Source organism: Pelodiscus sinensis, chromosome 3 (assembly GCF_052426305.1).
Source record: "Pelodiscus sinensis isolate ZL-2025 chromosome 3, ASM5242630v1, whole genome shotgun sequence".
Classification (NCBI taxonomy): domain Eukaryota; kingdom Metazoa; phylum Chordata; order Testudines; family Trionychidae; genus Pelodiscus; species Pelodiscus sinensis.
Genome location: NC_143054.1, coordinates 15,057,469 through 15,083,566, shown reverse-complemented (window position 1 = coordinate 15,083,566; position 26,098 = coordinate 15,057,469). Strand labels below are relative to the sequence as shown.

At 43.7% G+C, this 26,098-nt stretch overlaps 1 protein-coding gene across 2 annotated transcripts in view; it reads right to left on the bottom strand.

Moving 5' to 3' along the window:
* Positions 1 to 25,830, bottom strand: part of OPN5 (opsin 5) — a 40,562-nt gene extending 14,732 nt beyond the window's left edge. The window contains exons 1-6 of one of the 2 annotated variants that reach the window (XM_075923394.2): positions 25,533 to 25,830; positions 18,683 to 18,783; positions 13,729 to 13,884; positions 4,686 to 4,805; positions 1,904 to 2,074; positions 171 to 505 (exon numbers count right to left, since the gene is read on the bottom strand). In XM_075923394.2, coding sequence (XP_075779509.1) covers positions 171 to 505; positions 1,904 to 2,074; positions 4,686 to 4,805; positions 13,729 to 13,858 — 756 coding nt within the window. In that variant the 5' untranslated portion in view covers positions 13,859 to 13,884; positions 18,683 to 18,783; positions 25,533 to 25,830. The remainder of the gene's footprint in view (positions 1 to 170; positions 506 to 1,903; positions 2,075 to 4,685; positions 4,806 to 13,728; positions 13,885 to 18,682; positions 18,784 to 25,532) is intronic. The other variant, XM_006120685.5, reaches the window with a different exon arrangement.
* Between the last annotated feature and the right edge of the window lie 268 nt (positions 25,831 to 26,098).

The window sequence follows — 26,098 nt, the reverse complement described above, 5'->3', positions numbered from 1 at the left end:
CAGTCTAGACACAGCCGGAGAGTTAAGACTGTAACTAGCATTGTAGATTATCAAAAGTTTGTGCCGGTGACACAAAAGAGCTTAACAAATATTCAGTACCAATTATAGGATCTATAGTTCTCCCCACCTGGTTTTATGGTCAAACTTTGATACAAATGTCTCCTTCCTACCTTGGTCAATTTAATTTCCAGTACATGACTGTTTTGAATCCTGGTGTCATAATGAGCAACTTCTTTGGCAGATGACTTGACTTTTGCAATGATTTTAACATAGGAAAACACAATCACTGCAGTGGGGAGCAAGAGGCAGAAGAAAAGAATATTCAAAATAAATGCCTGTCCAGCCACGGAAGCCTGAGCCAGCCACCAATCCAGAGTACACGAGGTTCCAAATGGCTCGGGAGCATAGTTCCCCAAACCAGCAAATGGCACAGTGGCCCAGAACATAGCGTAGGTCCAGATTATTGTCAAACAGATAAAGGCATGACGTCTCTTAAGCCAGGTACCTGGAAGATAATTCAACAGTTATAATTGCAGATTATTTATATTTGGCTAAAGACAACATGAAATTCTACACCTGCAGTTAAGAGCTGGTCAGACCATTTAATGCAAACAATTTCTTTGTTACATTTACCATTCTGTTATTTTAGCAGAGAAGGGTGTAAAATGACCCAGTGCCGAAAGTTGAAATCAAACAAATTCAGAGTGGAAATAAGATGTACAGTTTGTACAATGCGATTAGATAACCATTAGAACAACATACGTGGGGGAAGGATAGATTCTACAGCACTTGGGGTATGTCTACATTGCATCTGGGACATACTTCCCAGCCCTGATAGACTCATGGTAGCCTAATTTGAGCATGGGAGTTGTAACAGACAGTGGCTTGGGCTAGTCACTCCATCTCCAACCAAGAGGGTTGGGCAGGCTTGGACTTAGGCAGCAAGCCCTAGTCACCATCTGTATATCAATGTCCGGACAGAAAGGGCACACTCCCAGATGCAGAGTAGACATACCCTTGAAGTCTTTAAATCAAGACTGTCTGTATTCCTAAAAGATACATTCTAGCTCAACCAGAAGATATAGGCTTAATGCAGAAACTGCTTGGTGAAATTCAATGGCCTATGTTATACAAGGGGTCCAGGTGAGGAACCTAAGGCCCAGAGTCCAGGTGCGACCCCCAGCTTGCCCACTGTGGGGCTGGAGCACAGAAAATCTACTAGGCTGGGCCCCGGGGTCTGGTGTGTGAGGAATGTGTGTCTCTTTCTCAGATGGGGGCCATGAGTATCAGTGAGTGGGTTTCTTTTTGTTTTTGTTTGTTGCCGCATACAAGTGAGAAACAACAACCCTGACTGAATTTTCTGTTGGTCAAAAACCCCAACCTCAAAAAAGTTTCCCCACCCTTGAACAGTCCTTTTTTATCTTAAAAATCTGTGTTTCTAGTTACTATTCTCAATACCCTGAATGATCAAAACCGGAATAATTGTAAAAGTGTAAACTTACTAATTTATTTATCCTTGTTTATATTATTTCTTTCTTTCTCTTCTAATTTTTACTTGGACTATGAAAAAGGATTATCCAAAGTACTCAGTTTTCTTCCTAATTCTGTTCACCTTCTGGGTGCCAGGAATTAGCTCCAGGCTGCAGTGTTTGGATTGTAAACACTGCAAAACATTGCTCAATGACTAAAATTTTTAAAGGGGAATGAAAGTATTTCCACTGATACTAGATTTTGTTAAATTCCTGATTGTGCCTAAACTACCCTCTAGGACAATCCTACTGTTCTGAGGAGTAGGAAACATGATTGCATTACATTTCAGCTTGATGCTCCTAAACCAGTCTCCAGTGAGGATGGGGAGAAAAAACTAGCTAGAGTGTCACTCAGTGCAAATGTTCCTTCTTACCATAAGTTAAATGACAGATTTTTAGGTATCTATCCAGGCTGACAGCTGTCATAGTGATAAGGCTCCCACAGCCAAAGAAGAAGCCGGCCCATCCATACCAGCGGCAGCCCATCCAGCCAAACACCCATCGGTGAGAGAAGAAGGAAATGATAGTGAATGGCTTTCCTATAACTAAAGAGAGAGGAAACAATGGGTCATTGGAAAAGTTGATGCTAACAAAACAGTCTTTAAAAAAAAAAAAAAACCTCCCTTTTTTCAAACTACAGGACAATGGCGGGAGATAAGTGATAATGTAGGTTTCTTCAAACATAGGTTAGAGCAAGACTACTCAACACGCAGTCAGCAGGCCGGTTGTTTGTGGCCTGCAGTGCAGTTTAGGTTTACGTGGAGCTCAACATGCGGCTCGCGAGTGGGATCCTTTGAACATGGCCTCCACTGGGAACATGCTCCACAATGGCAAGGTGTCTCCCAGGCCAGGCGAGCACTGAAAGATGCATGCTGACAGGCTGGCTGGAACATAGGGGCACAAGGGGTCGGCGTTTCTAGCCCCCAGGGAAAAGGTTCCGGGAGTGCCAAGGCATTGCGGGAAGTTCTTGGTATTCATGACCGTCAGTGTGAAAAGCTATTTGCATATATTTGCATGTATATTTGCATGTATATGCAACCACACTTAAGTTGCAACGCTTGGTATATGCTGTGAGTATCATTGTGACCCCCGGGGCTTCCAAAGTTGAGTAGCTCTGGGTTAGGGCAATGGTTCTCAGCCAGGGTACATGTACCCCTGAGGGTTGGCAGAGATCTTCCAGAGGTACATCAACTCATCTAGATATTTCATATTTTTAAAACAGGCTACATAAAAAGCACCAGCCAAAGCAGTACAGACTAAAATTTCATACAATGACTTGCTTATACTGTTCTATACTGAAAAGCAAACAATATTTATATTCCAATGTTTGTTATAGTTATATGGTAAAAGGAGAAAGTCAGCAATTTTTTAGTAATTGTGTTCTGTGACATTTGTATTTTTAGGTTTGATTTAGTCAGTAAATAGTTTTTAAGTGAGGTGAAACCTGGGAGTACACAAAACAAATCAGACTCCTGAAAGGGATACAGTCATCTGGAAAGGTTGAGTTAGAGTAAGATATCTGCTTTTTTGCCCAGGAGTAAGATCAAATTTGTCAAATGTGCAAATAGTTTCAGGTTGCTTAAACCTGTATTTTTCAGTGAATAAACTACGCATCCAAACAATTTCAGCCTGCAATAGTCACAGCATTACATAATCAGAAAAATCAAATGGATTATTTCTTCCAAAGCATTCATTCAATGCTAATTATAGACCTTGTGTACAAAGATAAACTGAGGCATAGGGAGATTAATTTGGTCCAAGATTGCACTGTATGTCTGAGACCTGGAAATAGAACTCAAAGTCCTGATCATAAAATGCTCACTCTGATCAAAATTCTAAACACACTGTGGGCTATGCATTACCAGCATCAGAAATGAATGTATGTTTACAAAGATTATCCAGGTCACCAGCAATCTGAAATTTCACTATTAAATGAGTTGGATTCACAGGGTATAATGCAAGTATGAGATAGGCAAGAAACAACTCCAATCTGAATTTCATTAGCTGTCTTCTAAGTGTTACAGATGGAAAATATCTAGTGAATAATTCTAAGGGATTTATCTTGACGCTACAGCAGACATTTTTATGCTAACACTCTTAGAAACAAGCAAATCTCACAGCAGAGACTTGTTTGTAAATCCATATGCTGATCACTCAGCCAGAAACATCTTACATAAACTCTCGGTTCCAATCATGCTGTTCCCCGGAACGTATAATGACAATGACTTTTCTTTATAAGGTGTATTAACAAATGAGAAATAACAGGACTGGAATCTAATGAAGTTTAACATGGCCTGTTGCTGTTCCACACTGATCCCACCCTATAGTCAGTTGAGTGAATGTCAGGTTTGTGTTCCTGGTAGATTTCCTTATGCCTCTGAAATCCAAGCCATTTTTTAAAGGGTCTATACAGTTCTTTTCCCCATGTTTGTATATGTCTCATGAGTTTAATAAAAATTGAAGTTTTTCCTAATGTCCAACCTAAACCTCCCTTGCTACAGATTAAGCCCATTGCTTCTTGTCCTGTCATCAGAGGCCAAGGAGAACAATTTTTCTCCCTCCCTCTTGCAACACCTTTTAGATACTTGAAAACCGCTCTCATGTCCCCTCTCAGTCTTCTCTTTTCTAAACTAAACAAGCCCAATTCTTTCAGTCTTCCCTCACTGGTCATGTTCTCTAGACCTTTAATCATTCTTGTTGCTCTTCTCTGGACCCTCTCCAATTTTTCCACATCGTTCTTGAAATGCAGTGCCAAGGACTGAACACAATACTTCAACTGAGGCCTAACCAGCGCAGAGCTGAGTGGAAGAATGACTTTCCATGTCTAGCTCACAACACTGTTAATGCCTCCCAGAATCATGTTGGGATGAAGATAAGGGGTAATAGGCACCTATATAAGAAAAACCCTATAAAAATGGGGACATCTAGTCACTCTAGATCCTCTCCTCCCTAAAAATGCTCTGTAATATGTTTTCCGATCTTTTTTAAAAATGTGGAAACAATGGACTAGAAACAATGGGCTGAACTCTGCAATCACAAGCACATCCTGTGGTCCTATAGCCACAACTCAGGGTGGGATTTGGCCTCACATATCATAGATTAATTAATTAATGAAATGGCAGAAAATTTAAAAAAAGAACTAAAACATCGAATTACCTGAAATCCCCAAGTCACACACCGCTAAATTGACAGTCATTATCTCAGCAGGTCTTAACTTCTTTTTCTTTTTTATGGACATAAAAAGAACATAGCCATTTCCAAAAGTTGAAAGAACCCCTGTAATAAAAATATCAAAACAAACCACATGAAACAAAATTGTTCCGACATGCTTCCCCACAATTCTTTGGCACAAAAGTGTCTTTATTTTCCATCTGAGCTTCACAGTTCCAGAGAAAGGTCAACAAACTGGAAGGAATTCAAAGAAGAGTAACAAAGATGAGTACAGTCCATGTGGCTGGAAATAGGAAACAATCACATGAACAGCTGTAAATCAAGGAAACAGAAACACTGTGTGTGACGGTGCACTAAGATTGACAGGTTGGAATTAAAAAACAATGAGTTGTTCTGTAGCATCTTAGAGACTAACAAATAAATATATCTATTTATAAATATATTATATATATCTATATAGTCAACACAATATTAAAGGCACTCACAGAGCAGGGGATTAACAAGCAATATATCAATTTGTTGAAGGAAGCGAATACTGGATGTACAACAGATATTATTCTCCTCAAAACTCCCCTCTGTATCCCAATTGAAAAAGGCATGAAGCAAGGAGATACGATTTCACCCAAACTATTCACTGCATGCCTCGAAATGGTTATGAACAAGATCAATTGAAGGAGTGATGTCAACATAAACGGAGAACGATTATCTCATCTCAGATTAGCAGACGACATTGTATTAATTGCTGAAAGCACCAACCAGTTGCAGAGCATGCTACAAAGACTTGACAAGAAAAGCAGTCAGGTCGGTCTGAAAATGAACCACTGCAAAATGAAATACATGCGATGAGCCGTCTTATGAAAAGCTCAAATAACAATAACAGGAGAAGAAATTGAAGAAGTGGAACAGTATATTTATTTGGGCCAAGAAGTTAATATGCACCAAGACCTGAACAGAGAACTCTCATGAAGGATTCAGGCAGGATGGTGTGCATTCAATTCTATCAAGGATGTCCTTAAAGGAAAAATCGATAAGACCACACATACAAATATCTTTAATTCAGCAGTGCTGCCAGCCATGTTGTTTGGCAGCAAAACATAGGCACTGATGAAGAGAAAAGAGCAGCGACTATTGGTAGCTGAAAGGGCAATGGAGCAAGCTATGTTGGGAATTTCCCTTCTGGATCATATTCCAAATGAAATGATCAGAAAACGCAGAGGCATGAAAGATATTATCGTGGAAAGCAGACATAACAAAATGCGATGGGCAGGCCACACAGCATGACTCACAGAGAATAGGTGGACCGCAATTATTGCTGAGTAGTACCTGTGAGAACAGAAAAAACCATCTGGTCAACCTCCACAAAGATGGGAAGATGACATTGTTAAACGTTTTGGACGAATGTGGAGAAGAAAGGCAAGAGTGCGAGAAGAATTGTGGATGTGTTGTGATCAGTGCAGTCTTAACAATAGCTGAAGACCGATCCATCCAGGTGATATAGTATTATTAGCTTTTGTGAGCACAACCCACAGAGCAGAGGGAATTAGATATGGGAGAATTTAGAGGCAACATCCATAAAAAGTATTCTAACTGTGAGTTAATAGGTTATGGAATTGTGAATCTTGTAAATCCTGACAAAACAAAGTCCTAGAGATATAGCATATTCAATCCAATCCCATTCGGGGAACTGCTGTGGTGGAAGGAAAAATTATTCACTGAAGAGATAAGCAATATATATTGAATTCCTGGTTTCCACTGGGGGTGACCTAAGGAAAAAGGCAGCTTTGATATATAGCTAGGGTTAGGGTCAATTAAAAGAGAGTTATAACAAGATAGAACGTGTCCAATCCCAAGGCTTCTGACTGCTACATCACTGCTACTAATCCCATTTGATTTTCCTGCATGCATTCAGCCAGCCAAACATAAGGCCAGATTGTAAGCGGATTCTACTCTTACCAATCAGTCTTTTAAAATAGAAATCTGGTTTATTTACAAGTAGGAGAAAAGCAAAAAAGAGAAACAACAGTCTGCATGCATGTCTAGCTTACCTAAAATCATAATGAAGACCTAGGACTTGTCTATACAGTGAGGTAATGCATTCATGCTATTTATACGTTGAAGCATGCTCGGGAAATGTTAGTGCACTACAACAGGATTGGCATGGACCAATTAATGCACAACTAGGAAGTGAGCAGAGTCGACTGAACCTGGGAATCCTGGGAGGGATGGCACTGAAGCTACGGTTGGCTATTTTTTACCAGAACGCCCCTTGAACAGATGTCAACTATTTACACCCTGGCAGCTCCACTCAGTACTGCTGACCGAGCCATTAGAAGTCCACTTGGTACGGAGTGAGGCAGACTTCCTATCCAGCGCCATGTGGCTCCCAGGAAGTGGCCAGCATATCGTCCCTCTGGTTCCTATACGAAGGGACAACTCTGGGGCTCAGTGTGATGCCCCCTCCTGAGCACCGGTTCTGTGGCTCCCCTTGGCTGAGAACCACAACCAATGAGAGTTGCAAAGGTGGCAGCTGTGGGCAGAGGCAGCACACAGATCCCCCTGGCCATTCCACCGAGGAGCTGGGAGAGATATGCTGGTTGCTTCCTGGGAGCCACCGGAAATGCAGCCCACCTGGAGCCTGGACTATCACACCCTCTTCTGTACCCCAAACCACTGCCCCAGCCTTGAGCCCCATTCTATGCTCCAAACCCCTCATCCCCAGCACCACACCATATCTTGAATCCCAAGCCAGAGCCCTCACCCTCCTGCACTCTGAACAGCTTAGCCCTAGCCTGGAACTACTCCTCCACACTCCAAACCCCTCATTTCTGGCCCAACTCCAGAGCCTGCACCCCCAACAGGAGCCCTCCTTCCTTCCCACACCCCGTCCCCGACCCCAGCCTGACAAAATGTGCTAGTGAGGTTGGGGGATAGCAAGCAATGGAGGGAAAGATATGGAGTGAGTGGGGGCAGGACACTGGAGAAGGGGCAGAGCAGGGGCATGGTCTTGGAGAAGGACTGGGGTATGGGTGATCAGTTTTCTGTGATCAGAAAGTTGGCAACCTGACATGAAGTCTGAAAGAAAGGGGTGCATCTGAAGACCATTTTCCTCAGGCTCATATGCCTGTTTTAAGAGAATAAATCTTAAAGAATGAACTGGACTTGGCAGCTAGTATTTGGAAGCCCAAGAGAAGCCCGGTGCTATGACAGACATGGACTTACAAAAGCGGCGAGGAGTCCTGTGGCTTCTTATAGACTAACTGAAGTGTTGGAGCATAAGCTTTCATGGGCAAAGACCCACTTCGTCAGATGCATCTAGTGGAAATTTCCAGATGCAGGTATAAATAAGCAGGCCAGGATCAGGCTGGAGATGACGAGGTGGATCCAATCAAGGAGGATGAGGCCCACTTCTAGCAACTGATCTGGAGGTGTGAATTCCAGCGGTGTTGCTGGATCCTACCAGTAGGGCTGCCGACAGCAGGAAGCAAATGGAGCAGTTGCCCCAGGGCCCAGTGATTTAAAAGGGCCCGGGGCTCCCAGCTACTGCAGCAGTAGTAGGCAAGTTGCCACTGGAGCCCTGGAGCTCTTGCCTTCCACTGTTGCATCCCTGGGGTTTCTGGCCGCAGGGCACAAAAGACTGGCTAGGGAGAGGATCTGCCTCAAGCCCTGCCCATTCCATCTGAGCAAGAGTAAATCCTCTTGCTAAGGATGCCTGATGCCTGGCCGGCATTTACTTTTACCCCTGGAATGCACAGACCAGGGCAATGTTGAACTGACACAAGTTCAAGGTCTTGCAGAATTGGCTATTAAATTACTTATATGAAGTGGAACTGCTTTAACGAGAGGAAGTGCAAGGTTCTCTGCCCAAGAGGATCTCATAATCCAGTGACCAGGGCAGTATCCTGCAATGTGGGAAACTCAACTTCACCTCTGTCTCCCCCATCTGGCAGAGGGAAGAACTGAACCCTGCTGTCACTCCCCTCATCAGAGGTGAGTCCCCTAACCAGTGGGCTAACAGTTATTAGGAAGGCTACCCCATCTTCCTCCTCCATCAGTGCCTAATAAAATCCATTTCAGGTTAAATAAAATATGTTTCATTTGACCCAAAATGGATTTTTTGTGATTCATTGAAATTTTTCAGTTTTGGGATTTGGTTTGATCCAAATCAATTTTTTTTTTTAATTTCAGAACTGCCAGGGAACCAAAAAACCATTTACTTGCACAGCTCTGTTCCATATAATTTCCTAGTGTAGATAAAGCCAGAGACAGAAGAAATCCCCTCACTCATATTGGATGAAACACCCTTGTACATCATTAGAGCCTTACTATAAATAGTTAAATTGTTAATTTAATGCAGGCTATAAATCGTTCTCTTTATTCATTAATCGTTGCTAACCCCATTTCTCCCATGGGTGTGTATGTAACTGTAATGATTAAATTCATTGTTTTTGCCTCTGCCACAAAGAACGTAAACAGCACTTTGTTTAGTTTCATTAAACACCATAATAATAAGGGTTAGGGAAATATCTCCCTGAAATATAAGTTACTTAATATCACATGAGAGGAAGTCCTCTTGTGAACTTTACATCTGCTTTATTGTGTATGACTGACATAACACAAAATTTAATAATAATTTCCCATTGAGATTTGCTCCATGAGCAGGACCTTAGAATCATAGAGTCATAGGGCCGGACGAGACCTCAGGAGGTCATCAAGTCCAGTCCCTTGCCCAAAGCAGAACCCAACTAAATCAACCCAGCCAGGGCTTTCCCAAGCTGAGATTTAAAAACCTCTAGGAATGGAGATTCCACCACCTCCCTAGGTAACCCATTCCAGTGCTTCCCCACCCTCCTAGTGAAATAGTTTTTCCTAATATCCAACCTAAACTTCTCCCACTATATCTTGAGACCATTGCTCCTTGTTCTGCCATCCGTCACTACAGAGAACAGCCTCTCTCCATCCTCTTTGGAACCTCCCTTCAGGAAGTTGAAGGCTGCTATCAAATCCCCCCACACTCTTCGCTTCTGCAGACTAAATAAGCCCAAATCCCTCAGCCTCTCCTCATAGGTCATGTGCTTCACCCCCCTAATCATTTTGGTTGCCCACTGCAGGACCCTCTCCAATGCATCCACATCCTTTCTGTAGCGGGGGGGCCAGAATTGGATGCAGTACTCCAGATGTGGCCTCACCAGTGCTGAATAAAGGGGAATAATCACTTCTCTAGATCTGCTGGCAATGATCCGCCTAATGCACCCTAATATGCCATTAGCCTTCTTGGCTACAAGGACACACTGTTGACTCATATCCAGCTTCTCATCCACTGTAATCCCCAGGTCCTTTTCTTCTGAACTACTTAGCCAGTCGGTCCCCCTGTAACAATGATTGGGATTCTTCCATCCCAAGTGCAGGACTTTGCACTTGTCCTTGTTGAACTTCATCAGATTTCTTTTGGCCCAATCCTCTAATTTGTCTAGGTCCCTGCCCTCCAACCTATCTACCTCTCCCCCTAGCTTAGTGTCATCCATAAACTTGCTGAGGGTGCAATCCAGCCCCTCATCCAACTCATTAATAAAGATGTTGAACAAAATCAGCCCTAGATCCGATCCTTGGGGCACTCTGCTAGAAACCGACCACCAACCTGACATCGAGACATTAATCACTACCCGTTGGGCTCAACAATCTAGCCAGCTTTCTATCTGTCTTAAAGTCCATTTATCCAATCCATCCTTCCTTAACTTGCTGGCAAGAATATTGTGGGAGACCATATCAAAAGCTTTGCTAAAGTCAAGGTATTCACATCCACTGACTTCCCCATGTCCACAGAGCCAGTTACCTCATCATAGAAGCTAATCAGATTGGTCAGGCACGACTTGCCCTGGGTGAATCCATGTTGACAATTCCTGATCACTTTCCCCTCTTCCAAGTGCTTCAAAATGGATTCCTTGAGGATCCCCTCCATGGTTTTTCTGGGGACTGAGTAAGGCTGACCTTATACTATTCATAATAGTATTTTACTATTGTCTCTCTCTGCTCATCAGTTGAAGACATATAGACTTTGGGTTAGGACTCCTATTCTATATCACCCTAACTCCACTGATATTGATAGTTATGGGGTAGGTGATCCCTTAAAGGGAAGGCCTCTCCTCACTACCTAGTCTTTCAGAGAGCTGGACTACAAAAACTAGATCTGAGAGAAGATCATGAAATAAGAAACCTTGAGTACTGGGATCAGAAAACTACCAAAAAAAAAGTGTTACAAACTTGTGCTGTTTTCATGAAAGAGGCACAAAGACCTTTACCAATCCTCAACCAGAGAGATAGCAAAATCTACTAGGCCATACATAGCTTTAGATACCCAAAGGGTATGTCTAGACTACATGCCTCTATCGCCAGAGGCATGTAGATTAGGCTACCCAGCATAGGGAAATGAAGCCGCGATTTAAATAATCATGGCTTCATTTAAATTAAAATGGCTGCCGTGCTCTGCCGACCAGCTGATGATCAGCTGTTTGTCAGCAGATCGGGGCAGTCTGGACGCACCACAGTCGACAAGGAAGTCTTTGTCGACCAGCGCAGGTATGCCTCGTGAAACCAGGTATGCTTTTAATCTAACTTCTGTTTGTTGCTATGAAACATAATCAGAGGCCTAGCAGACAGTGTGTTAGTAGCATTTTCCCTGGATATCGACACCAACTCCTGGGAGACCCTGGCACAAGACCGATCGACATGGCTCATGCTGATCCACCAAGGCTGTCAAACATCTGAAGCCAGAAGGACAAGCATAGCACAAGAGAAGCGAGCACTCCGTAAAGCCAGAGTTGCAAACGCTGCAACAGTGGTGCCTACACATGTCTCCCCGACATGTGGCAGAACATTTCGTGCCCACATTGGCCTTATCAGCCATCTGTGGACACACCGTGGACAGCCCACAACTCGTTAGATGTCAAGGTCCTCTTCGAACACGATGGACGAACATCAGCATTTTCACTAATGCAAGATTACAATGGCCTTTTGTAGCATTGGCTACAGAGTTGGTGTGGACAATAACAGTAATTTTTAAGTGTTTCTTGCTTAATATCCCAATTATTAGATGATGTCTCTACTTTGGTATAAGTAATTCCCTGACAAGACTAAAGACATAGTCCTCTGCTTCACAGATGCAATTTATAAAGTCTCCCTCGCTTTCCTTAATCTTTGTCCACTTTGGCAAGAGTGCATCTATTTGTGTATGTCACACAAAGGCCATCTTTATAGGCACATGCTTTCAGAGCTTCCACTGAACTTCCTTTTGTAAAGGATTAGGGTGTGTGGGACAGAGGTAGGGAAACTCTGGTTATGTGGCCTGGTTTCTTTCATGCAGTGAAAGTTTGCTGCTGCTTTTCTTTGTCTTCCTTTAATTGTATTTTATAGCATTTCTCAAACCTGCTTAAAGCCGGCAACAGCTGTTTCTTTTTAAGTTTACAGATTGAAAACTACATTAAAGACAGAAATTTTAAAAAGGCAAGAACTGAATGAATACTTTCAAGTACTGCTACATAGTTTCTGGGATCTCAAGTAGGCATAACTTACTCAGGAAAAAGACCTGAGAACTGTTTTGGGCAACTTAGCAAGGACATCTGTTTACACAGCAGCAGAAAAAAAAAGCTGTAGGGGGGAAGCAAACAAAATGCTAGGATTCATAGAGAGTGGGAAAAGAACGCTGCCAAAAGTGTTTTTACTGTCTCTGCGTAAATCAATGATACATCTTTCACATGGAATGATGGGTTAAGTTACTGAAACCAGGAGAGCCATACTGTACACAGCCCTCCAGGTGAACATGCTCCCCTGATTTATTGAGTGACATATTAAGGAACAACAACATGAAGAAGGGGTCTCGAGATAGGCAACAATAATTACTCAATGCTTGAAGAGACTTTCATGGCAGAGGACTGAAATATCAAGATTGTTTTGCAAGGAGCCAAATAAGAGCTGGTCTGAGTGAAGTATAGGAAATGGTGAATGATTATACTTGGAATATTTGGAAGAGCCGTGATTTCATCGATGAGGATAATCTCGCTACCGATGCAGATGGCAACTTTTCCACACCGTCCTGTTTTGTGTGGTTGTTGTCCATGTCCTTCCATGAATCCTCCATAAAGGATCCACCCTTTTTATCCACGCTGGAGGAATCTTGTTCTTTTCACTTCTCGGGGATACCGAATGATTATAAAGAAGGCAAATTGGGCACACCTTGTATTATGTGCAATATTAAATAGAACAAGGGAATAGATATAACCCACATGTGTAGAAAAGCAATTCCTCCACACATAGAATTCTTTGACATGCAGCATCACTGAGGCCAAGAGCTTAGCAAGACTCAAATATGATGGGGTGTTTGTGACTATTTGCATTGTCCATATCATTTTATTGGTTAGATTTTTTTTTTTTAAATAGAAGGGGTGTAAACTCAGATGCCTTAAGGTCAGAAACCAGCCATTGAGCAATGGTCTACACGAGGGAGTTATTTTGAAATAACCCCCCTTATTTAGCAATAATAAGCAGAGCGTCCACTCTACCAAGCCTGTTATTTCGAAATAATGGGCCACTTATTTTTAAATCTGCACTGCTGCTTTCCTCGGGGAATACGCTTATTTCAAAATAGTGATTTCAGGAGTTATTATTTCGAATTTGGTAATTTTGAAATCATTTCCTAGTGTAGACAGGCACTCATTGTCCCAAACTAGGAAGTATGAGCAGTTTACCAAATCATTGGTCCTTAAAGGGTTCTTCCACTTTCCTCTGACATTTCTAGTACTGATTCCTGTCACAGATAGGATACTAAACTAGTTTGATCATGAATATGATCCAGTCTGGCAGTACCCATGTTTCTATTAATTAGATGTCCTACCACATCTTTCTTTTTACAATCTGGTGCACCTCAAATATGACAGGTTGCAGGGTTTGTTTGTGGGGTTTTGTTTGTTTTGGTGGGTGCCTGATAAACCATGTAGTGACCTGCAACACCATTAATAAAATAATTAAAGAGCCTTACCAATTATTGTTAAATAAAATCCCGCTACGAAGTCAGCTTCCCTAGAGAGTTTTGATGCAAAGGGGTCTTCATCCTGGAGGTAATGAGGAAGATAGCCATCTTGGGGCAAAGTGCTGTGATTTGATGCCATGCCACTCACGTACAGATTAGCAGCGTCTGAAAAGCAAAACAACGAACTCCATAATAGATTACAATTGCCACCAGCAATCACAATGGATTTTTGTTTATATACCGAAGAGTGGAAGCACATCACCCCATCCCCATCTTCGGTCTACCAGCGTTCCTTTCATTTCAGGATCCAATTCAGAGTTGTACTCCTTGCTTTCAAATATGCCCCTCCCCCAACATCTTGCTGCAAGTTACCATCTGGCTCTCTCCATGAATGTAGGTTCTTGGCACTGAAATATACTTGAGCAACATTTTTACTCACCCACCCCTCTGTTCATATGGCAATAGACTCTCATCTGCCCCTTCAACCACTCTCACCGCTCTTGATCCAAGAATTTGGACATAGGCAGCTCCTTTTATATACAAAACCATTGTATTGAGCCTCCTTTCATACCATATTTAGTAAGTCATGCTTAGCATTTCAATGCCAGGCTATGCAGGTGCCTCATAGTGGTGGTGTGCGTCTTCGGCACCTCAAGAGGCGATTCAGAAGTCTCCTCACCTGCCTGGACCTCAGTGATCAGAACATCCCCTACATAGTAGCGGCCTGCTGTGTGCTCCACATCATCTGTGAGAGCAAGGAGGAGACTTTCCTGACAGGGTGGAGGGCGGAGGCTGAGGGGCTCGCCAGGACTTATTAGCAGCTGGACACGGCTGCTATACGGAGAGCACCTCAGGAAGCTGTGCTCATCCAGGAGGCCTTGAGGGACAATTTCAGCCAAGAACACCTGTGAGACTCTCCCCCGGGCCTCCTCACAAGGGGCTTCTGCATTGCCTCTGTGTGCCTTTCCTCCCCCACCCTTCTCAACCTCCTACTCTCCCTTCCCACCTTTTCCCCGCCCCTGGCAGACCAAATCATAAAGCCTTTTTGTTTTGAAAAAAATAACTTTCATTTGGGGAATATACAACAGGGGAGGGACTGGGGAAAGAACTTGGGAGGAGGAGGGGGAGGGAATAAGGATGATAAAATGTGTTTATCTGGCTAATTGTATGATTGATACAATTTGTATCAAGTATATGATTAGTCGATTAGCACCTCTGCAGAGCCACCACGGGGGTAGCTCCAGGAGCTGACCCAAGCCAGTACTGAGCATTCCTGGCTTGTGCAGCTCCTGGCTGTGGCTCTGCATTGGAGCAGCCTATGTTTGCGGCAGCCAGCCCTGTCTACTGCGAGCAGAGGCTGCTCCGGCACCAGCCCCTGTTTGCGGCAGACAGGGCTGATCTCAGACAGGGGCTGCTGCCTGAGAAGCCCCTGCCCATGGCCAGCCCTGGCCACCACGAACAGGAGTTATTTGGTAGCAACAGCCCGTCTGCAGGGGGACCTACCTCCCCACTGGGAGCCCCGAAGACAGGAGCTGCTTCTTAGCAGCATCCCCTATTCCCCTGCTGCCTCTGCTAGAAACAGCGGGGGGGGGGGGGGGGGAGATGGCACCCTGGAGATGGTGCTGGGGGGAACCAACTTTTAAGCTGGCTCCCCTCAGCACCAGTTCCTGTTCCTCCCCCCCCTTTGCTGCCTTTCATAGAGGCAACAAGGGGGGTGCCGCAGAGAGCAAGGGGTGAGCGGGGACTGCTTGAGTCCCTCTGCTTGCCCCGTGCTCCCTGGAGCACTTCTGCTTTTGAAATGGACAGAGGGCTCTTGTCCATTTCAAAAGCAGAAGTGCCTGCAGTGGGGACTGGTGCAAGCGGGGGACTGAAGCAGACCTCACTTGTGCCATTTCCAGCTGTGCCTCTTCCTCTCCTGCCCCTCACAGAGACAGTGCAGGGGGAACTGGCTTTACCGGTTCCCCCCAGCACTAGATCCTACCCTCCCCTTACTGCTACTCTCCGATAGAGGCAGCAAGGGGGGGGGGGGGGAAGAGCGACTAGTCGAGTCACTACTTGACTATCCAATAAGCATTTGCACGTCAGTTACTGTAGTGAACTGTAGTTACTATAGTAAACATCACTTACATCCCTAGTGGGGAGAGGTTCTCACAGATGGGGCTGGGACTGGCACCTGCCTCATGAACCTCGGGAGGCTTCAACTGCCCAGCAGGTCCCACCGCCACATGTTTGGGGGGCACCAGCAGCCTCTGGAGAGGAAGGCAAGGGGGCAGGACTATGCAAGGGCAAGGGCGGGGATTTGGTCAGTACTAATATAAGGCCAGAGTTAGAATTTTTCAATTCCTATTAATATCTGTGCCTCTAATTTTCAAGAACCAATTTTTTTTTAAAGAAACTACAGATAATATTGCAATGCATAGCAAAGGTCTGAGCAGCCTGGTGCAGTGTCTTTGGTATTTCACCTAACAACCATAATACATAAAATTATGTCTTTCCATCTGCCAGCCCCTGTTTGGTTCTCAAATCCCTACAAATGATGAACATGCAAGGGAAAAAAAACCCAACTTTGACTATGTTACAGTTTACTACAGTAACTGATGTGCAAAGCCAAGATTAGAATTGTCATGACCACGAGGGATGGGCAGCAGCCTGGGGACTAAGGGTATGTCTACACTACCACCCTAGTTCGAACTAGGGTGGTAATGTAGGCAACCGGAGTTGCAAATGAAGCCCGGGATTTGAATTTCCTGGGCTTCATTTGCATAAAGCCGGACGCCGCCATTTTTAAATGTCCGCTAGTTCAGACTCCGTGCCCACGGCTACACGCGGCACGAACTAGGTAGTTCAGACTAGGCTTCCTAATACTAGGTAGTTCGGACTAGGCTTCCTAGTGAAACGAGGAGTAACGGTAGTTCGAACTAGGAAGCCTAGTCCGAACTATCTAGTCCGTGCCGCGTGTAGCCGCGGGCACGGAGTCCGAACTAGCGGACATTTAAAAATGGCGGCGCCCAGCTTTATGCAAATGAAGCCCGGGAAATTCAAATCCCGGGCTTCATTTGCAACTCCGGTTGCCTACATTACCACCCTAGTTCGAAGTAGGGTGGTAGTGTAGACATACCCTAAGGGGTTAACTGTACCTAGCCAGGTAGCAGTCAACCAATAGAAATGTAGATAGGGATTTCAAACTGTGAGACAAAGGAATTTTGGGGTTTTCCCTCCTTTGTCTCTGAGCCAGTTTGCTCTAGATACTGAGGGAGACAGAAGACATGTCTCGCTCCATGAAAAAGACTCTTCAGAATGTGTAAGTAGGGTAAAGTTTAAATCCGTTTTACTGTTTTCTGTTGTGGAACTTTGGATCTGTCATCTGTGCTGCTAGAAGTGGGTTTTCCTCTCTTTGTAAATAAGATTTGGCCCATGGGAGTCCCCACGAGTATATTAGTTGGTGACTTTTTCCATCTAGTCATTATGCTTTCAACAGGGGTATTGTTTTGATAATAAACGTTCTTTCTTTTTTATTAGCTTGGTATTGGTTCTGTTCTGTGTCCTGGGAAATCTGTCTGTGGGATCTGCTGGCCTCTGACTAGGGGAGAACAGCCACAGACTGCAATTTGTATTTTCTCTTTTCTTTTTCAAGCTCTTTGGGGAAAAGAGCTTGGGATACCCTGGGGTTGGTTTCAAGTGTCCACCCCTGTTTGTGGGTTCAAAAACACTTGATTGTGGCAGCAGATTTTTATCCCCAAAATCTGGGTTTTTAGGATTTTGGGGGGAAGTTTTATACCAACGCCTGGAAAGGTAAGGTTTTGGGGTACTTTTGCAGGCCCCCACTTCTGCATTCATTGTGCCAGAGTGGGGAATGGGCCTTGACAAGAATGAAATAGCGTCCGAGGCTACGGACACAGGTAAAATATTGCCCACAGAATTTCATGCAGCCTTCCTTCCAGTTCTGTGCAATGTTATTGGCAGCTCTGGAAAAATAGCTGGGTCCCTGCCACCCTGCCTGATGCAATCACTTAAGCACATGAGCGGCTTTATTCATGTGAGCAGCCCCACTGATGTCAGCGGGACCATTCATGCACTAGAGTCATTCCTTTGTAGAAAGTCAGCCCAAGGCCTTCTCACCCCCCCGTGAGTAAAGCTTCCCAAGCAGCTCTCATCATGAACAGCACAGAAGGGCCGGGGGCAGTGGGGAGCTGAGGCCCTGCTGATGTTCCCCTTTTCCCTTCCCTCAGAACTTCTGGATCCAGATGCAAAACCTACAATGAAAACTGTGGCACTAACACGCCCTTTGCTGACCGTCACATGGCTCCCTTTGCTGGTGTGTTACAACCCTTTCAGGGCCGTCCCTACCAATAGGCATAGTATGCCGTCGTGTGGGGCACCATAACATTCAGGGCACCAAATCGCCCCACATTCTGTGGTGCTCTGGGCAGCTGTGTGCTGCATATGGGGCAGCGCCAGCTCTGGCACCCAACCCCATCGCTTGGATGCCCCTTCCCCACAGGCTGTGCCCCGCAGGGCTGTCTCTGGCCCCAGGGATTGGGCCTACCCCCACACTCACTGGCAGTGGCAGGAAGCAGAGAGACCTCGTCCCAGTCCACTCAGCTCCCAGCCATATTGCTTGACTTCCTGCCACACCAGTGAGTGCAGCATAGCTGCACCCCTGTAAGAGCACCCATGTAGCCTATGCGGACTGGAGAGAGCTCTCCCATCGACATAATAAAACCACCTCAATGAGTGCTGGTAGCTATGTCAGTGGGAGAACCTCCCCTGCCGACAACCCAGCACACAGGAGCCCTTAAGTCTGCAAAACTTCTGTCACTTAGGGGCATGGTTTTTTACACCCTGAATGACATCAGTTTTGATGGTATAGTGGTAGTGTCGACATAGTCTAAGGCCCTGACTGAGGAAGGTACAGCATCCTGTTGAAGTCAGTGAGACTGTACATACAAAGTTAAACACATACCTCTTTACCTTCTTGAACTAGGACTTCAATGAAGACATCAAGGGTAACCAATTTGCCAATGCTCCTACTTTGCTTTTGTTCTCCACAGAGAGGATATACTCCTGTAACAAGCAGGCTTAATTCAATATTTTTCTAAAGAATTGGGGCACGTATCTCTGGATTTAAAATAAAGACGAACCACTCCTCAGAAAGAACTGGGAAAAAGGAAGGAAAGCAATCAATCACTGCCTTTTTGGGGTGCACCAACACAGGTGTAGAGAGAGATTTCCAGCTTGGGTAGAAATCAATGTACCATGTATGCTTGAGCTCATATCTGTCCCCGGCAGTGACATGGACTTTCTGCCTACATCCCTACTCTAGGAGCTGGGTGGGATTGTATTTAGGCAGCTAACCTGATCCATCATCCACAGCCTGTGCTACCACAACCACACTGCTATTTTTAAGCACTAGCTTGAGCAGCGCTTCCATGTGAATATCTATCCAAAAGCTGGGAATCATTCTCCCAGCTTCTGTGTAGCTTCCCCCGAATTATCCTCACAAGGGCTTTACGGGCCTTATTTGAAGCCTGCTGATGTAAGTCTTTCAATTGACTTTAGCAGACTTTGGGTCAGGCCCTAGGTATCCAGATACCAATATAAGGCCTGTGGTGAAGGACATCTATGCCACAAACATCCCACTGGAGCGAGTTATGAAGGATTTTTGAAAATGGCCTGATCTGTTAGTGTGAAATTCTCTCCAGTGCAAAGGGCCAGCACGGGGCCAGCACTACACCAGCTCATAAATTCCAGTTAAAGTGGTGAATAGCTCAGGGTTGGCCCTTTGTACTGGCCTATTTTCTATCCTTCATTAGCTGCCTTGGAAGAACTACCGTAGTGAAAATAGTGAAATGGCAAGCACTGATTGACTTCCTCCCTATCAGCACACCTAATACCTTTTGCTTTAAAACCACAACACAATCACGACCAATTTCACCTGGAATGGGAAAAGTCTTAAGTTAAATTGGACCAATATGTTTAAAGCTAAGAGAAAAAAAGTCTGGTCTTGTCTGAAGTTTAAAATGTTCACCATGGCCTCTCCCCCTAATATCCTTGACAATGTGGCCTGGCAATTGTACCCAAATACCTGCTTTTGAAGTGTTCCTCATTTTGAGGGGCATCATTCATTTCAGTTCTAAAGTGACCTTTATTCCATACAAATTTGGCATCCCCTCCACTTCTGCTTTCATCAGAAATTTTAAAACACCAGTGAAATTATGATAGAAATGTAGCCATGTTAGTCTGGGGTAGTTGAAGCAAAATGCAGGACAATGTAGCACTTTAAAGACTAACAAGATGGTTTATTAGATGATGAGCTTTCGTGGGCCAGACCCACTTCCTCAGATCAAATAGTGGAAGAAAATAGTCACAACCATATATACCAAAGGATACAATTAAAAAAATGAACAAATATGAAAAGGACAAATCACATTGCAGAACAGGAGGGGGATGCGGGGGGGAGGGGGAGGAAGGAAGGTAAGTGTCTGTGAATTGATGATATTAGAGGTAGGGAGAGTGGGATGTTTGTGAGTTAATGGTATTAGAGGTGATAATTGGGGAAACTGTCTTGGTAATGGGTGAGATAGTTCAAATGTTTGTTAAGTCCTTGTTGGCAAGTGTCGAATTTTAACATGAGTGACAGTTCAGAGGATTCCCTTTCAAGTGCAGATGTAAAAGGTCTTTGTAGCAGAATGCAGGTGGTCAAGTGAAATTATGGTTATGGAAAGAATGAGTTACATTGACAATATTTTAAGTGAGATTTAAAGTACCTCATTTGAGAGCTGTGCTAGCATGACACCTTATGGCGTTAATGGCTTGAGACCTATGCCCAAATGGAGAGGCACAAAAACTCTACCAAAAATTTGCAATATCTTCAAGACGATAAAGAGAAACTACAGAAAACGGCAGCAGGGGAACAATTCTTTGCAATGGTTGTTATAGATGTTTGGGTCAAGATTTGCTACTTTCATCAAAAACCTCAAATATTAGAAGAACAAGGCTACAACTATTTGATAAAGATCAGTTTGTTACTTTGTAAGAAATGAAAAATATCACAGGACTTGAACTGGATCTGCTTCAAATTTTACAAAGTAAAGGAGGCTGCTACAAAAATCACATTGAAAGCCACAGGTCACAGGACACTAAAAATGTGAACAAAGTTTGTGTAACAATTTACTAATAAAGGCCCGAGCCTGCAAAGAAATACGGCACATGTATAATTTGACTTATCCAAGTAGTTAATTCAATGAGACTTCATACAACTAGAATAAAAAAGGGTGTAATATGTATGGCTGGACAGAAAACATTTCCATCTCATGAAACATTTTGAGGTTTCAAAATCTTTTCATGCCCAGTGTAGAATGAAAATCAAACCTTCCAAAGTTAGGGATCAGTTAAATTAACAATGTCTTAAATGTTTTGCTGTTGCCACTCTACTTTCAATTATTTATTATATTTAAGCATCTAGCCCCAATTTTCATTTACATAGTCACTTACTGAACTCCACAGAATGTTTCCATAAAATTGACCAATTACCTTAATTATTTAATGCTATACCCCAGAAGTCACCAACCAGTAGATCAGGATCTACCGGTAGATCCTGAAGCCTCTGACAGGTGATCCTGTCTAGTTTGGCTGGGAAGCTATCAAGTGCCCCTCCCACACTGCCCTGCTTCTCCTGACCAGAGCCTCAGAGCTGCTCCCTGGGAGCCTCCTGCTTGTTGTGCAGGGTGGGGGACACAGAGGCAGGGGGGCGCTGATGTTAGTCTTTTCCCCTCCCCTGTATTTCATCTTAACAGAGTAAGGAGGGCGGGGCCTCAGCAAAGAGGTGGGGGTAGGAGCAGGGCTTCGGAGATGGGGCGGGCAAGGGTATTTGGGTTTCATGTAGATCCTGGACTGACAAATTCAAAAAGTGATCTTGTGCTTAAAAAGGTAGGAGACCACTGCTGTACCCCCATTCTGCTTTGTGGAGAAGAAAGGTATTTCTGATGTCTGATCACTTTGTATATTTCTAGCTGATATAATGACCATTATAGTTAATGTAAAGCTCTCCAGCAATTTAAACTGGCACTGGATCAGAACCAAATAAAATTATCTGTAACAAAATTACTTGATATGGTAACAACAAAGGATAATAACTTCTTGGGTCAAATGAAGAAAGAAAAATGGTTTAGTGTGGGATAGGAAGATATCAGTAGGATTAAATGGGAAAGTCTATAAAACAGTGACCCATCCAGTTTTAATGTATGGAGCTGATCATCGAGCAACAAAAAGAAACATGAGCAAAAGATCTGTTCCCCGGGCATGGTCATGTTGAGAGGGAGGAGTAGAGTAAGCAAGAAAGGCTACATAAGGACTGTGTATACTTGATACTTCCTCAAAGTAACACCCATAAATGAAGAAATGAGGGAGCCCAGACAGAACTGTGCTTTATATGGTCCAACTACCAATGATGTGGGTAGGCGAGTCCAAGAGATTGTGGTTCAGGGAAGAAGACAGAGAAGCCAGCCCAAGAAGAAGTGGTGGGATGTCCTAAATGAAGGCATGTGGCATGACAGAGATGGCTAGAACTCTGCATGGATAGAAAAAGGGGGATCCGCATCCGCTGGTAACAACGTGCACCTGATCCACAATCCGCTCCACTGCTTTTCTGTGTATCCGCATCCGCACCATAGCAGCGGCAGGCGGTTCACGGTGCCTCGCTCACAGGGAAAGCGTCCGGATGGGTGTGTGTCTTAGGGGGGCTTGTCCTGCTCTGTTCCTCCAGGGGCTCTCCCTGGGGAGCACGGTCAGGACACTCCTGCAGAGGAGTGTGGGCAGGGTGCTTTGTCCCACTACACCCCACCAAGTGCTCCGACCAAGGAGCAGGACAAGCACCCTGCACCAACCCCAATTCCCAGTAGGAGTGCCTGGTAGGGCAAAGCCTGACAATCATCCTGATGGTGTTAGGAGGTGCTGGGGGAAGGGGAGAGGAGAAAGGGCACAGAGCACTCAGGAAAGGAGGCTTAATTGTGAAGGGAAGAAGCAGGTAGGTGGGCCTGGGATGGAGCAGGGATGGAAAGAGGCAGGGTGGAACACTGGGGGAAGAGGTGGCATGGGGGACCTGGCCAGAGCCAGTTGGGAGCACCCCTGATAGATTAGAAACTCAGTGCTTATGTCCCAAGCTTCACATCTCTCTAGGGACATTAGCGCCGTGACGTGTGGTTCCAGTGATTTCATCCCTTGTTTATCTGAATGTAGAAGCCTTTGCTTTGGTCAAGATCAGCATATCTCCTGTAGTTCAAAAGACAAGGTGGCTGTGAGGGAATACCAGCATCACTTGCATACTTCCAGCCTCCTTGTCCTGACTGTTAAGACCAAAATGCAAGTGTAAAAGAATCCAACATTTTTCATGAGAACCAGAGCCATATCCCTTAATCACCTGCTTCTCTTCATTCAGTCATATTCTCCAATTAGCAATGCTTTTTCTAAGCTGGTTTCCCTGAAAGTTATACAGTTTTAATCACATTATTTTCCTTATAGTCCAAGTAATAGCCACTTTTGGGAAGCTGAACCAGAAAACACATCAATTAGTTCATCCTTACCATCTCCCTGTGAGGGATGCTTTATCATGCTGTAGAGGTTAGAAACTTCTGAACTTACAACGTCTTTGAGATGCATCCCCATGGCTCAGCAAACACACCAAAAATAGACTTCTCAGTGTGATCCCAGACAATGCAGCAAGAATCTGGCATTTTTGTTATATTTGGACAAATTAATTTTAAAATATAAATAAAAATGTGGCAAGAATGTTTATCCCTCACAGGTCAGACTCTGAATAACAAGCAACAATATCTCAGGATCTCAGGTCAGGAAATACTATACCTCAATAAGAACAATACGAATTTAATTGCACCCTTTACAACAGAGTCAAACTCGCTTTGCAAAATAATAAAAGCTACAAATAATTACTATTGGTTTGCTATTGTGGATAAATCCCATTACTTCAATAGCACTATTTATTATAGTAACCACTGCGCCCAGTAGGCAATGTTTGCAGAATGGAGCTCTATAACAATTGTAATAATCAAAAGTTAGGAAAAGTCAAAGCAATAGCAATCAAGTGACAATTGGTATCTCAATAGCTGGCTTACTAACAAACAAACAGCGAAGGCTGTCCAGACAGGAAGGTAGGTATTCAGGCAAAGAAATGCCCATAAAATGATAGCTCTAATTTCAGAAACCCCAGAAATCAGACTAAAGACAGAGTAACAGCAAAGAAACAATAATCACCATTTTAACAGGGTAGCACTGAATTATTGCACTGATATTCAGTATTGTACTTGCCTACAAGAGAAGGCAGGAGAAAAATACAAACATGAAAATCTTCATGCACAAAAACAAAACAAAAATCAATTAAACTGAATAGAAGTTCTAGTCCACAAGAATGAATATTTCCCATGATTATTGAACTTTCATTCTTTAGGATTATGACACCAGACATCCTAGAACACTTTCAGATAGAGATTACTCATTAATGGGCTAATCCACCTTTGATGGGCAAATGGAACAATACACAGACTGTCTTGTCTACATAATTGTACTATGTGACAAAGTGAGGGAAGTGTTGACAGACCTATAAGATCACATGTATTCCCTTCTCACATAGAACAGTGAAATCTTTCCAAAACCCTATAGGTAGGTATTCACATAACTATGTCACAGTGTGTAAAGTTATTAACGGAATGGTTTGGTGAGTCAAGGATTAGGACTGTAACCCAAGAATCCTGATGTTCATTCCTCTTCTCTCATGACTAGAGAACTTATTCCTTCAGTTATAGGATACAGTGTATGTTAAAAGCATCCCGGTGCTGTCTGCCAGCCACTGAAACAGCAACTATTCAACCCTCCAAATGTGAATAATGTGTGCATGGAACTGTGTACTCCAGAAAAACAAAACCACTGTCTCATTACATTCAAACAGTCCATACACATTAGTATCATTAGTCCCGACACACCTCTCCTAAAAAGCACTGTGGTGTGGTTCCTGATTTAAAACAGGGCAAGGGTTACAGTCAAGCTTTTATATTTCCTAAATATAAGAACCAGCTTCTCAGCTGGTGTAAACTATCACCCCATTGAAGTCAATGGAGCAATGACATTTGATGCAGGCTGAGGATCTGCCCGTGTGCATCCATTTACATATAAAACATCACAGTGACAAACATAAGAGAGAGCCCGAAAGAAGGGATTTTTATCTCTTCAAGATCCTCAGAGCAAAATCTTTAGCAAGCCCATGAAATGTACTCCAGTTATCTCCAGCTTTGCTACTGTTGAGACATACTCCCTATTTCTTACGTTGAGACCTGTAAATCAATACTTTACATGTCTGATGTTGCCCAGTGAAAGGATAGGTCACTCATCACACACAGGCAAAACAGACTTGACACCAGATAAGGGGGTGGGGAGAAACCAGTGTAATGGCTGTACTGCAAAACTTTCATTTACAACCACAGCTTGGAATTTATTAGATACCTTTCTAAGGGCCAGATTCTGATCCTCTCATTCATGCATATCTTGTGGGATGTCCCAAGGAAATTGATGGGACTTCTTGTCTAGCAAAGAATTACTCAGGATGAGAGATAATAATACGAATCTGAATACCCTAAACTAAGGATATACCTGCATAAATGAAAGGTGAATGAAGAGAAGAGCTTCATGCACACACGGAGTAAATATCTGACAGTGTGCACACACAGAAAATACATACACACACACTTACACTTTTATTATTCAATTTTCTTCTTAACAAGAGTTATAAGAGAAGACGACAATACCTCTGTATAGTGCATTCCCTCCTGAGATCCAATATTCCCCTTTATGTCAATGTCTGGGTCAAAGCAATCTGTCAGCAACCATAAATCCACTGCATAGACTGTGTTGCTTAAGTGTCCCAAGTATTAGAATTCAGGAGGAGGGTGTCCGTTTATAAAAATGATCACTCTCTCCTCCCCTTTCTGACTTCTTAGACTAATTGTGCTGCATGTTGCACTATTTCTCCCCTCTCTCTCTCACTCTCGCTCTCTGATGTGGTGCTGCTTGTAGCAAATAGATCTTATCACATGAAACTCTCAGTTTCTACAGTGTCCATCCCCCATCTCCCTTCCCTTCGGCTTTTTCCCAATCAGCTTCCTAAAGGACCAGTGACATCTGCAGAGAAAAAAAAGAATCCTGCTAAGGTACTTATGAATGAAGGAGGAGTGTGACTCAAAGACTTGTAAGAGCAGATAGAACTGGATAGATCAACAAAAAAATCACATGCTGGGAATGACAAAGTCCCTCCTGTGTAAATCAGAGACCATAATAATAATCCTATGTATTGTCTCAGCCACAAAAATTAAGA